This window comes from Sceloporus occidentalis, unplaced genomic scaffold, assembly GCF_023333645.1.
Source record: "Sceloporus occidentalis isolate IW3139 unplaced genomic scaffold, rSceOcc1.0.p SCAF_5, whole genome shotgun sequence".
Lineage (NCBI taxonomy): Eukaryota > Metazoa > Chordata > Lepidosauria > Squamata > Phrynosomatidae > Sceloporus > Sceloporus occidentalis.
This window is the reverse complement of record NW_028316985.1, coordinates 169,305,121-169,319,392: the sequence shown is the minus strand read 5'-3', so window position 1 is coordinate 169,319,392 and position 14,272 is coordinate 169,305,121. Positions and strand designations below refer to the sequence as shown.

At 38.6% G+C, this 14,272-nt stretch overlaps 1 protein-coding gene across 4 annotated transcripts in view; it reads left to right on the top strand.

The window, feature by feature from the left end:
* The window catches only part of LOC149313132 (PDZ and LIM domain protein 5-like), a 146,797-nt gene that overhangs the window by 120,244 nt on the left and 12,281 nt on the right, over positions 1-14,272 (top strand). For all 4 annotated transcript variants that reach the window (XM_089526106.1, XM_089526103.1, XM_089526101.1 and 1 more), the window contains one exon: positions 7,106-7,277. In XM_089526106.1, coding sequence (XP_089382232.1) covers positions 7,106-7,277 — 172 coding nt within the window. The remainder of the gene's footprint in view (positions 1-7,105; positions 7,278-14,272) is intronic.

Here is a 14,272-nt window from a genome sequence, read left to right as displayed (position 1 = left end):
TTATTTGTCCTTCTGGCAGTCCATGTATCTCCATAGAACAATCACATTTCTGGTCTCCTACAGCACTACATTTCAAATGCATTTATTTTCTTTCTGTAATTTTCACATCTATACATAGAAATTGGCATCAGTGATTTCAACTTTGGTATTCAGTTATATATTTTTGCATTCAAGGATCTTACCTAGTTATACATACATCTAGATGAGAATCTTATCAAGTAAAAAATACATTTAGATGAGGACCTTATTTACAGTGTAAGTACAATCAGCCATCCATATCCATGGATTTTGCAACCACAGATTCAACCATTCACAACTTGAAAATATTCAACATGTTAAATAAAATCCAAAATCCTGGATCATAGCCCTATGTTCTACATTGAAAAGTGGTCATTATCTAATTTAATGGTAGAAACAAGCAGCAAACATATTAAAACTGCTCAGAAATTATTCTGGTGGTTTTGAATGACCCTCATTCCTGTGAATGTGTGTAAAGCTTGAATGAAGTATAAATATATTCTGTTTTGGCTTGACTCTTTCAAAACACTGTATGGTTGACTCTAGAAAACACCACATAACCAAAAAATATAATTGAGCATAAACTGGGCTTTCGGGCTCCTGTCTAACTCTTACTATCCCCGCCCCTCTCTCTTCCTCTCTCTCTCTCTCTCTCTCTCTCTCTCAAACACACACACACATTAAAAAAATCAAAACTGTTGTATTATGCCAAATTTTGAGTGGTTCAAGATACTGCAGATGAGAAAGTGACCTGACCCAAGCCAATGCAGAATGTTCATTTTAATTAAGAAACTTCATAGCCCATTTAATCTGAGCTCTTTAGAGATGAAAGGCTAGCTACTATAGCAGGAAACTAACTCTCTGAAGTTACAACTGGGCCTCTGATGCACCTGTTCTGATTTTTCATGGTACACATTCTAGCATTCTCAGTCATTTTAAGAAATGATAACAGTATAATCCTTCCTGTTCTGCCTTTCATCATGAAGGGATTTAAAGCTTTAATTGTATCCCACAAATTCACACACACACACACGGCTTTGCCCTTTCTCTTTTCCTTCCCTAAGCCCATGCTTTTGGGAAGATAAGTGCCTCCTACATTTAGCATAATTATTTTTTAATTTATATGTTATAAGCTTATAAACGACATTCATGTAGGCTGGAAATAAGAGCTGGGGGAGTTGTTATTATGTAAGAATATATTAAGTCACATTTGTGTTGAAAAACCTTTGTCCAGTAGTCTGATGATGCTATATAAATCAGCAAATTGCAGCACTTCAAAATGAAATGTTGGCACTTTATTCATAGAAGTAGCTTTGTTATTTATAGAATTACAGGATCCTATGTTTAAGTAGGCATTAAACTTTTCAGCCTGTATTGTTGCTGGGGGGGGGGTGGGTGGGGGTGTCAGAGAAAGCTTGGCTCACGTAGCAGACTTCCCTCCCCAGTGCAATTATTTATTTGTATCGTGAGTCATTATTTGTGGATAGTATCAGAGTGTGCTATTGATAAAACAAGTCTCATGTTTCTGTTTTCATGCTGTATTAAAACAAAACGTTATATTTCAGTCATCTAAGGAGATAGAGTGACAATAATCTGCAGATGGTTTGGCTTTATTTATGTCTTTGTGGTTAATTTATTTAATTTATATCCCTCTTTTCACCTAAACCTGGGTCTCAAGTTCCTACAAACTTGGGGTTTTACTTCTTTCTTCCTTGATTTGGGAGAGCCTGGCTGATACAGTTTCATGGGATAATGCCAATAGGGGAAATTAAATATTGGAATAATTGAATTATAGCCCCCAGTAGACAAACGGATGGTTAGAGAACACCTAGCCAATTTAAATGACTTTATAGCCAGAAAGATGGATTCATCTCAGGAATCTAAAGGAGCTCATGGACATAATTTTAGAACCACTTCTAAATCTTTCAGGGTTCTTGGAGAATGGAGAAGTTGGATGTACTGAGCAGCTGAAACACATTCCTTGACCTCCCCCCACCACACACACACACTTCTAAATGGAGACATAATCTTGAATGAACATTATATTAAAGTATGGCATAGACATTTGTAAAATGAAAAGGAAAGATTTCGGAAGAACAATATCAGAGGAGTGCCATTTTGCTACTGCGGATACAGAATGATTATGAGATGGCTGTCAGGTTGACTGTCTTGTTTCTCATGTAAAACTGTTGCACTTGCATTGTATTCTATAGTTTATTTTATTGCTTGGCCCCATTTTGACAGTTTTATTTTATTTTTTATCCTGTATTTCTCCTTCTTATGATCCAAGATAGCTGTATTTGCCTGATATTATTGCTACATGGATTAAAACAACAGCAACTTAGAGGTCAGCACTGATATACCACCCTAAAGCCTCCTCAGAGCTTGGAATATTAGGTTTGAAAATTAATTGATAAGTTAATTGTTAAACAGAATAAACACTACTAACTAAACTCATTTGATTTGCCATATTATTGTTAATTAATTGTTGGCTGGGACATTAGTGCTGTGTTATGCCTTGAGATTTAGAGAGTGTGACATGAGGTTGTTGATGACCTTTGGGAACACATTTTGTTACTGACGCCTTCAAAAGTTCTCTTTGTGTTGTTATAAAGTTGTCTTCCTTGAACCTAAAATTTTTACTCACATGAACTACAAAGCCCAAAATAGAATCATTACCTAGAAATGGTGATGGTCCAGCACTCTGGAAACCGTCAGGTTGGGGAAGGCTTTTCCAAAACATGGGATCTCATCTTGCAGTCTCTTCCATTTGGTTTGTCAGTAATCTGCATCTCTTCTTTCTATCCGCACCAATACATTCACTTCACTTGTTCATCAAATGCCTTATTTTTAAAAGATTAAGATGGAGTGATTTATTTCTGTTACTGGGCACTGATTCACTGCAAATATCACTATAAGTGGAAAAGCTACAAAGAGTGGCCAGCGAATCTAGTTGTGGAGAGCCTGAATCTGAACCTGAATTTTAAAAAGAGTCTCAGAGTATGTGCAGAATGTTTTTCTATGTAACTGAATCACTGCTCTCACACTCCCAGTGAAGAAGTGTGGTGTGCAAGCAAGAGTGGTAGATTGTAGGTTTTGCATGCAGCATCCAGGGATCCCAAATACAATCAGTGGCATCTGCAAGTATCTACCAAGTCTACTGTTCTCTACACACATTTTACTTCTTCAGTATTATTGAAAAGATGTAGATAAAAAGCAGAAAGGAAAGGGTACAGAAAAAGAAAAGAGAGAGGGAAAAGACAAGTGAGAGAGAAAAATATTAGGGATGGGTTTGAGGAAAATCTTTCATTTAATTATCAGAGTATAGTACTGCATGAGTAATACACTAAAGAATTGTAAAAAGACACAAACACTTTCCTTTCATATAGGCCCAGGGAGCACCTGCCTGTTGTCCGAAAAGGTCTTTCTGAAAGTATATTATTATATAATAATTGTATATTGTAGCACAATATATAATAGAAATTAAATAGAAGTTAGAAAATGTTTAGACATATATTACTAATTAGCATTTGCATATCATGCTTTACTTGCAGAATGCTTTTCAGAATTCATTATTTGCCTTTTTGATAAACCCTATGAAGTGGGCTACTATTATATTCCCACTATAGTTAGAAAACCTAAGCTGAAAGAATGAATTTTGTGGCAAGATTCACTTAAGTTTCAGTGCCTTCTTCTGGGGTGTGTGTGTATATATGTATGTATGTTCCAGGGCTTTACCTGGGATATATGAAGACAATGAGCTCCTACAGGTTTTTCTAGAAATTAAGCTTGTCACCTATGAAACATACTGTTTGGTTATAAAAATAGTTTTGGATAAGAACAGTTTCCCAAGGAGTACTTCTTTATTAGAGAGAAAATAGTCAGCAAATGTGTTTGTACTATTATTAGGGCCATTAAAGGCATACAAATCTACACAAACACATTTCCTTTGGCAATCTCCAAAGAATATCTAACAATTTTCCTATTAGTTGACTTCTGGAAAATTAAGCACCAAACTATGTGAGGCTGGATTAAAAGGTGCAATTTGTCAAAAACCACACCAGACAAAGCTTTTCTCTGACAAAACCTCTCTCTCCCACTTCTGTTATCTCCACTTATTTGTAGACTTGAAGGACATTTATAATGTAAAACAAACTGCTATAGAATAATCACTGAGTCATGGTGAACTGCTTTAGAGATATGAGATAGCAGCTTGAAGCTTGCAAATGCTACTATGTTTTCCAGTGAAGAATTCAGATTTGGGGGTGAATCAGCCCTGTCCCCAGTATTACTGTATAATATGTTCTGGTTTGTATATGTGTGTATGACAAGAGTGTGCATGTGTATTTGTGAGGGGTGTGTCCCTGGTATACATCATTAAAGTCTGTGTAACACTTAGCTAAAAATGTTCATATACTTCCTGTTGCCTTAGGGAGTGGAAAAGTTTCAGAAAGGTGCCAGTATTATCTCTAAACTGACCTAACTTCCATCAAGTTGTCAACTTCACAGTTTGATTAGATAGAACATTTGAATTACTAAATTAATCTTGCAATGGAATGGGCAAAATAGAAGTGGATTAAATATATATATATATCATAATGATCAAATGCAGAAGTAAAAAACCTGAGTAGCTGTTGTATTGATTAACAAAAAATTGATGTTAATTGATTTACTTTGAAATGTGCCTGTGTTCTTTTAATTTTGAAAACAATTTATATGCGCAGTTTATCCATAAGTAGTTCATCCTCACAGTTTTTTCATGCTGTATTTTTATCTTTATATTATTAATATTTTATTCTGAATTTCAGTTTGTGTTTGTTTATTTTTTAATGACTGGCTGTTGACAAAGGATAAAGAATAACTCCCTTATTGGCAGAAACCTTTCATAGTCATACTTCAGATAATAATAATAATAATATGATTTATTTATATTCCACCTTTTCTTGCAGAATCAAGGTAGATTACAAAGCAATGGAAATAAAATACAAAATACACCCCCACCAGTTACATCAGAGCAAACATAATACAATGAATTAATTACTCAAAAAAGTAAAAAATACATTAAAAAATTACAAAGTACAAAAAATCCAAAATACATAACATAGCATAATAATCGAAGCATAATATAGCATAATAATCTAAATGACTATCCCCAACTCTTCCCTAGTAGCAAAACAACAGTCTGTTATCAATTACATATCTAAAGTCGTTATCCTCTAGGCCGGTGCAGCTGGGTGTTCTGGGAGCGTTTGAGCGGCATAAAGTACTGTGCCACGCTCCTCTGCCTCCTTTCTTCCAGGTGGTCCAGGGAGGGGGCCAAGTAGCCGGCGTTTTGAAGGTACCGCTCTCCAATGACTTCTCCCATTGCCTGCCTCAGATGCTAGGCTTCAGATGGTCCAGAGAGGGGGCCGAGGAGCCAGCGTTTTGAAGGTGCCACTCTCCAAGAATGTCTCCTATTGGCTGATATTTAGAGCCCTGAACATTGGATTTGTCACAGTTCTGTGTCTTTTTTATTTGCACACTTGTAAGGGACCCAGAGTAATGAGTATTGCTGAGATTTCTCACAGTTCCAATTTTGGTACCATTTTTGTTCATACATGAGTGCAGGTGTTATTCAGTGCTGTAGAGTGAAACTCTGGACACTAATCACCAAAATACCTATTCTTAAATATATATATTTTTCTTGACCATGGCCAGTGGCATCCCTGTCTGGGGTGTTACCCAGTGTGGGGAGTTGGGGCCAGAGAGCACTCCCCCCACCTTGCAGCCATGGTGGATAGAATGTTGCTGCGTCAGCAAGGTGTGGGGGCATGGTTGTATCTCTCTGCAGCCCCCCGGCCTTCTGAGTCCCATGTGGTCATTGCCACGTGGGACTCAGAAGGCAGCCAAACCCCCCACCACTCCTGGCCTTCTGAGTCAGGACACAGAAGGCAACCAATCTCCCACCCACTCCCTGACTTTCTGAGTCCCGCATGGCCATTGCTGCATGGGACTTGGAAGAAAGCCACCTCCTATCCATCCCCCAGCCTTCTGATTCTCATGTGGCCCTGGCATCATGGGACCCAAAGGTAGCCACCTCCCCCTGGCCTTCCGAGTCCTGTGTGCCTATTGCCAAGACCTGGAAGGCAGCCGCCCATTCTTCGAGGGTGTACTACCCCTCCAGGTGACACCTTCCTCTGGGGGGTGTCAGCCGGTGTGGTCCGGCATTGGCTATGGCTGACCAAGGGGTGTGTGTGTGTGTGTGTGTGTGTGTGTGTGTGTTGCCAGTAATATCACTCCTCATCTTGCTTTTTTAAAAATTGTCTCTTAAAGTTAACAGATTTCTCTTTGCACTGTCAGAGAAGGAAATACCATTCATCTGTCATTTATTTGCTTGAAGTTTTCTTTATTTAACTTATTGGTAGTTTGCTACAGAGTCATGCTGTACTAGCAGCATTCAAACAAAATAGGATTACAGTTGCTTTATGGTTGTTTAGAGTTTGCTTTAGAGGTTTTTTGAAGTGTCTATTGGCAATAGGAAGATCATATATAATATCAAACTCATTTGAATTTTCTCACATTAGATATAGGCTAATGTGACATAGGCAGTAACTATGGCTGCCATCCAGATTTCATTTGTCAGTAAGAATTTTGAAGTTGGAATGAAGTTTTGCCAGCCTGTTTTAACTTTTGTTTGGGCTTTTTACAATCTTTTAAAATGTTTCTTGTTAGACTGAAATTTCTCTCATTTGTCAGTTCTTTGATTAAATTGGACTTTTAAAAGTTCTTGAAAATTTAGTTTATTCTTTAGACTTTAAAATTTCAATTAAGTGTTCATAGATTCACCAGTTTGGATAGAATCTGTGTAAATTTGGAAACACACATTTTAAAGATATCAGTATTCATAAATATGACATAGAGATCTACCAATCCATATGCACCTCCACTGAAATAATCACTCTATATTTATACATTTAGCAGATTGATCATACATTATCAGATAAATTTATCAGTATAAATCTATTTTAGGCCTCAAAACTTTGTGGAGGTTATTACTCCCTCATGGCAAGCCTAGTTTAAGCTTTCCTTCCATTTTATTTTATTCCAGTTGGAAGTGGTTGGACATCAAACAATAATGCTAGACCTGGAGCAACTGTCTCAGGTGAAAAAACTACAGCACCAGCTCCACTAACAGATGAAGACACTTTAGTGCAGAGAGCAGAGCATATTCCAGCAGGAAAACGAACTCCAATGTGTGCCCACTGCAACCAAGTGATTAGGTTTGTAACACCTTATATATATATATATATGTTTTACATGTATCTTATAAATTCTTAATCTGTACAGTTTATACTTTAGGGCATAATTCTCTGCGCATAGATTGAGACCATTCTAAGACTTTTGAGACAGAGCATTATGTGTTATACAATAGCCAATATTTTCCTTTCAGAACATGATTTTAAAGAACTTATTGGTATATCTTTTGCATACATTGTGCATGTATTTAAATAAGCACTCAGAGATAACTGCATGAAGGGGGGAGATGATCTGCTCTTTTTTCAGCCAGAGAAAAGGTGGCTTTTTCCACCCTGCCATGCTTCAGGGCAGCATGGGAGCGTGCAGCTATTCTCACCCTGACACGCCACCGGAGTGTCTTGAAGCTGCCCACATCTGGGCAGCCACCTGACTTCAGGGCATCATGGGAGTGTGTGGCATATGAACACCATGCTCCCAAGCTACCTGGACAGCAACTTTAAAGGGCCATCTGTTCCAGCCCAAATATGTTTAAAGACAAATACTGGAAGACATAGAAAGAAAATAGTAGTTGGCATCCATATCAAACGTCATACAGGAATAATGTATAGGAAAGTTTGTTAGGAGTTTACCTGTCATGTTCAGATGGTGAAGCTGCATGTAACACATGTTACGATAGTCTAGACCAGTGGTCCTCAAGCTTCCTAATGCCGCAACCTTTTAATACAGTTCCTCATGTTGTGTTGACCCACCCGGAGAGAGGAGCGGTGTCTCAGTTCCTAAAACCATCGGAAATATGTGTTTTCCGATGGTCTTAGGTGACCCCTGTGAAAGGGTTGTTCGACCCCCAAAGGGTTGAGAACTGCTGGTCTAGACAAATGGTTGTTGCTGCCAAATTAGCATCCAACAAGAGACCACTACTTACTGACCCAATGACATTGATGAAAGACGGCCTTTATTATTGCTGCAACAGACGTTAGCAGTGATGGGCTTAATAATATTCATTGTCCCAGTCTGCTGAGATTACTGAGCTCACACCTAAACCCAGCTGTGACCAGAAACTGAAGTGTGGTGTAAGTAAAGTAGTAAAGTACATTTGTGGGTCATTGACATAGGGAAGGTATCACCATCATCATGAAAAGCTAGCGTAGTGTAGTTACCAGGACAGACTGGAACTTGAAAATTTTCAGTCTTACTGAGCCATGAAGCTCATTGAGTGTCCTGCTTCAATTTCTCTCTCTCAGTGTGACTTATGTCACAGAGTTGTAAGGAGAAAATGAGGAAGAACGCCATGCACTAAACTTTAGTGATGGAAAAAAATTTCACTGGACTTAGGCCTGATACAGATGGGCAGAAAGTAGCGCCAAAACACCACCCCTTTCTGCCCCACCAAGTGTTGCGGCCTCCGGGAGCCTTAAAAAGAACCCACTCCCAGCGGGTTCTTTTTAGGCCGTGCACACGGCACCATTGGCACCCTCGCACATGCTGATGACATCCATGCAGTGCGGTGCCATTTGGGCACTGTGCCACACGTAGGTCATCATGGCAGCCCCCATGTAGATGGAGGCACACCATAATGGCGTGGTAGGACTCAGGAGCATGCGGTCGTTCTGCTCTCCCGAGCCCTAATTTCGGCCCCAGGATGGAACTTTTTGCCTGTTTGTATCAGGCCTAAGTTTCAGGTCTAAATACCTTAAAGCTACCAGATCCAATCTGATGTTGTAAGCCAAGCAAGCCCTGGTGATATTTTGATGAGAGACCACCAACAAATACCAGGTACTGTATGTAGGTTCGTTTTGGAGGAACGAACTGGGCAAAACCACATCTGAGTGTGTTTCAAGGTTGCAAAGAGAGTTACGTGTGGTGCTCCTGGTGGGAGAGACCTCTTTATCTTTCATGTTGCAGGGAGTTAATGTATTAGCAGTTTTCCCACTTTCATTGCAGTTCTTGGCCCCTAACTTCCACAAATGATGGAGGGCTGACTGTACAACATAACAGACAGAAACAGACGGACGACCACCTTAAATTTATAGCACAGATGAATTAAGAATATATCAAATGATAAGAATATATTTAAACACTGAATGAGAATGCATATTAAAGTCACCTGGCAGTACTTTAATCAATATATCATGTTCTCCTTACACTTTTGCACTACAGTGCTTTGGGGAGCTTGTGATAGCCTTCAGGATTGAGTTTTTAGCATAATTACAGTTCATGCCCTTTGAGACAGTATTACCTATGAAAAGGTAAGAAGTGGATCAAGTGACATTCCACTGCACACCTGTTTTGCAGCCAAACCTAATGTAGACTTGATTAGTTTACACAAAGGCATAAAATAACCATGGCATGCAAGTCCCTAAAATTTAAGAGAGGCTATCTCATAACTTTTTAATTTTCATCTTTAATTATTGATATGATTCTCATCTGAAAGGTCTCTTTGTAAAACTCGTGTAATAATAATAAAATCCAAGATAGAACGGTTTTTCAATGTACAAAATAACTATTAAATCCTTGTAATATGCATCACAAGGAAGGTAAGTTGGGAGAATACAAGGATTCTTGGTGTGTCTTTGAATGCTACAATGACCTAAGTTAGTTGTCATTTTAAAAACACATGACAAACATGTGCACACATGCCTATTTCTCAGGACCTTTATGGCTGATGTATTTTCCCTCTTGTAACTGGCATGTAAAAGAGAATTTTTTGAAAAAGAAATCTTCAAATTTTGTTTACATGTTTTCTCTCACTTTTTTATTAAGTTAAAATATTTATCATGGCATTTGTCAGCCATCAACAACGAGTTTTTCTCCAAGACAGTTTTTAAACTAAGGGGCAAAACAGACCGTCCCTTTGTGCCAGCTTGAGGGCAGCATCAGAGCATGGAGTTTAGACACTGCATTCTCTAACGCTGCCCCCAAACCAGCATCAGGCCGCCTGCCTGACCACACAGTGGGCAGCTTTACAGCATTCTGGCAGTGCAGCATTTATACGTTACACACTGCAGGAGCACCGCAAAGCTGCAGTGGTGACAGAAAAGCTGGCTTTTTGCCAGCTCAAAAAGGAGTGGCATTTTGCTGCTCCTTTTGGTTCCGGCATAAATCTGGGTTGGGGGCATGGTGTGCAGTTGCCACAGCCACACCCCGCATTCTTAGGGGGAGCATCAAATGGCCCCTTTAGGGCCATATGTTTTGGCCCTAAGTTTTTAGCAGCCCCAGGGCAGCTTCTGGGCAATCAAGCGGTGTGCAGCGTGTAAACATCGCACCCCTGGAGTGTCTTGAAGCTGCGCCTGTGCTATTGGCCAGTGCCGCATCCAGAGATCTTGGGGGTGTGGCATGTAAAGGCTATGCTCTCAAGCCACCTGGAAGGCAGCTTTACCAGGCCATCTGTTTCAGCCCTAACATAGGAAATTGAGAAATCAGCACATTATAAAAATGAGACATTTAGAATAAAAATCTTTATTTTATAATCTATTAATGCACATTTAAGAAATCAAATCTGGCTTTTGTACTCATCCACAACTTTATAGTTACAGTGTAAACTGACATAAATTGATACCATTCAACAAGCGTCTTAATCTACATAGTTGTGCTCTTTCAGTTATTGGAGTGCTCTGACAAGTCCAAGAAAGTACTATCTACTCATTTGATTAAGAAAGATTCTTTCATACATGGGAGCACCTTCTGTGTCTTTAAAAAATCCATTTTTAAAACTGGTCCTAAATATCTGAAAACAGTGTAATAATAGAAAACCAAATAAGTACAAGAAGATGGCCCTTTTGTTTCAAACTGTCTTTGATCATTAATAAACAGAGGCCACAAAACACATTCTATACCAGGCAGAAAGTCCAGCAAAATATTTAAAGGACTTGTTCATGATCCCATGAAAGTATGCTCAGATCAAAGGGGGTATTTTTTGTTTTCTATGTTTGGCTCTAAAGATATCCTGTGAGTTGAATAACAGCCATTTCTTCCAATATGTATCATTGGCCCAGATTTTAATTCACATTACATTATACACAGCACATGTTCTGACACCTGACTCATTGAAAGTAATGTTCTGTGGATGTTTTGATCTTATGTGTGATTTATTCATTACATATGATAATGTCAACTGCAGAATTCAGTAACGTATTCTGAATATAGTGAGATATTGGATTTAATACTGATTTCAACAGCTTTGATTGTAATGTCAAACCTGTGAAATGGCAGGAGAAAACTGAAATGTATTTTAAAATTCCTTACTAAATGTAGCAGATGGTATCAAAATACCACACACACCCTTCCTGCTTTGTTCATACTCACATATATCATATTAGAGCAGACAGTTGGAAATTTGATCTTACCTGGGGCCAGAAGAACCTCTTCAGTGTTGGTCCTTTCCTAATGAGTTTGGTAAATTAGTCTGTGCTGACACGGTGAGAAGAGAGCACTTTGTTGTACATAAGGACTTGTATTGTTTGATTGCTACATAACTGAAAAGGCATTGATGTAAAAAGGTGCTTGTACAGAGGTTGGAGGGTATCAGGTTAGGTCACTGTTTGCACTGTTCAGGTTACCACATGACAGCAGGGGCGTCTCTCGAATTCTAAACTGATTTTATGAAGCTGCATGAAGGAATTTTTAAAAAGACTCAGTGCAGTATGTTCTGAAACATATACACAGGGGCCATGTAGTATAAAAAAGACGGATTTACAAATGAAATAGCATGCATTCTTTTTCTAGACATTTAATTTGTTGTATAAACTAATATAATTTGTTGTATAAACTAAGAGCCTTTGTACTTTGGTAGTGAAAATTGATAAAGTTAAGAATTTGTCACCTGGCATCAGTAGAAGTCTAGTGTCTAGACTGATGGAGGAAATAGTGCCACACTATTCTGCTTTGGCCAGACCTCACCTTGAATATCATGTCCAGTTCTGGGCACCACAGTTCAAGAAAGATATTGACAAGCTGGAGCATGTCCAGGGGAAGGTGACCAAAATGGTGAAAGGTTGGGAAACCTTTATGAGGAGCAGCTTAGGCTGTATGAGGAGTGGCTTAGATAGTTAGGTATGTTTAGCCTAGAGAAGTGATGGTTAAGAGGTGACATGATAGCCAAGTTTAAATATTTGAAGGGATGTCATATTGGGGATGGAAAAAGTTTGTTTTCTGCTGCTCCAGAGACTCGTACAATTTACTTACTTATTTATTTATTTTATATAGTTCAGTTCTATGCCGCCTTTCTCCCAAAACATCACAATAAAAATACAAAAACCATTAAAATTATCTAGTTAAAATAGTATAAAATTAATACAAAACATACAAAAGTTAAAAACATAACTAAAACACACACCCCATATATATATTTTAAAAAAAAACCCTGCTGTTATTATATGTTTAAAAGCCTCCCTAAATAAATATGTTTTGGCTTGCCAGCAAAAGGCAAAGAGGGAGAGGGCCAGCCTAGGTTTACCCAGGAAGGGTGTTCCAGAGGGTGGGAGCAGCCACCGAGAAGCCTCTTTCTCATGTTCTTACCAAGCGAGCTTGGGATGGTGACGGGACTGAGAAAGCCTTCCCTGGAAGATCTCAAGGCTCTAGCAGTTTTGTATGGGCAGATGTGGTCTCTCAAATAGCCTGGACCTAAGCTGTACAGTACTTTATAGGTCATGACCAGCACTTTGAATTGTGCCCAGAAACAAACTGGTAGCCAGTGAAGCTGTTTCAACAAGGGAGTTATATGCTCCCTATAACATAGAGCAATGGATTCAAAAGAGATTTCACCTACACATTAGGAAGAACATTTTGACAGTAAGAGCTGTTCAACAGTGGAACACATTCTCTCAGAGTGTGGTGGATTCTCTTTCTTTGGAGATATTTAAACAGAGGCTGGATGACCATCTGTCAGAGGTGCTGTGATTTTGAGTTCCTGCATGGCAGAGAGTTAGACTGGATGGCCTTAGAGATCTCTTCCAACTCTATGATTCTGTGATACTAAATAAATTAGATATTGGAGTTGGCTAAAAATTAATTATTATAATATATTGAAGTTTTTCTAAATCTTCAGTTGGATGTGCAGGTGTGACATGCTATGGAGTTGGAAACTGCAAAGTCTGAAATTTGGGTTATACAGTACTCCCGTGCCATATGTGGGTGCACCATACGCAATTTTCAGATTACTCTGAAAGCCGCATGCCAGAAAACACAATGGCACACATGCGCATGGTGCGCACACCGCACCATATGCACGAGCCCCTTGTTTTCAATGGGACTCAAACATTCACAGAATTTTCCTTACGCAGGGGAGGGGGGTCCAGAACGGATCTTCCCATAAGGGAAAGGCGTGTTGTATTTTGATCTGTAGACTGCTTTCACCCTGAAGGCACCAGACCCATCTAACTATGGAAACCAAGCAGAGTCAGTCCTGGCTAGGTCTTGGATGGGAGACCATAAAGGAATACCAGGTGTTTGTACGCTATATTTCAGAGGAAGGCAATGTCAAACTACCTCTCAGTAATCCTTGCCTTAAAAAAACTATGAAATTCACGGGGTCACCATAAGTTGACAGGTGACTTGCAGGGACATGCAGAGACTGCTTTTAAAAAAATAAAACATTTTGTTCCCATTTAAAAATTAGTGTTCTAATTCAAGGTGAAACATAAATGTAATGCCTATAGTTGTTTTGTAATTGTTACAATTGTTACAGTATGGCTATCCTCACATATCCTTCATCAGCTTGCATTCTCAAACTAGTTTTGATTACAGATGTGTATAGCTATATGTAAGTTGCTGCACTCCTGCTTTTTTAAAAATACATAATCTTCAGAGCTGTGTAAATCCATTTGAAATCTTAGTTTTTAAAAATGAAATTATATTAAAATTATTAATTTTCTCAATATATTGTTTAGGTAGCAGTTATACTTTCATAATACTGTTATCAGCATATACTTAACTATGCCATGTCAAATGTAAAATTAGCATTAATTGCCTTACATTTCAGTGCTTCTAATTGCAAATTTCATAACGTTTTTGTTTGTTTATT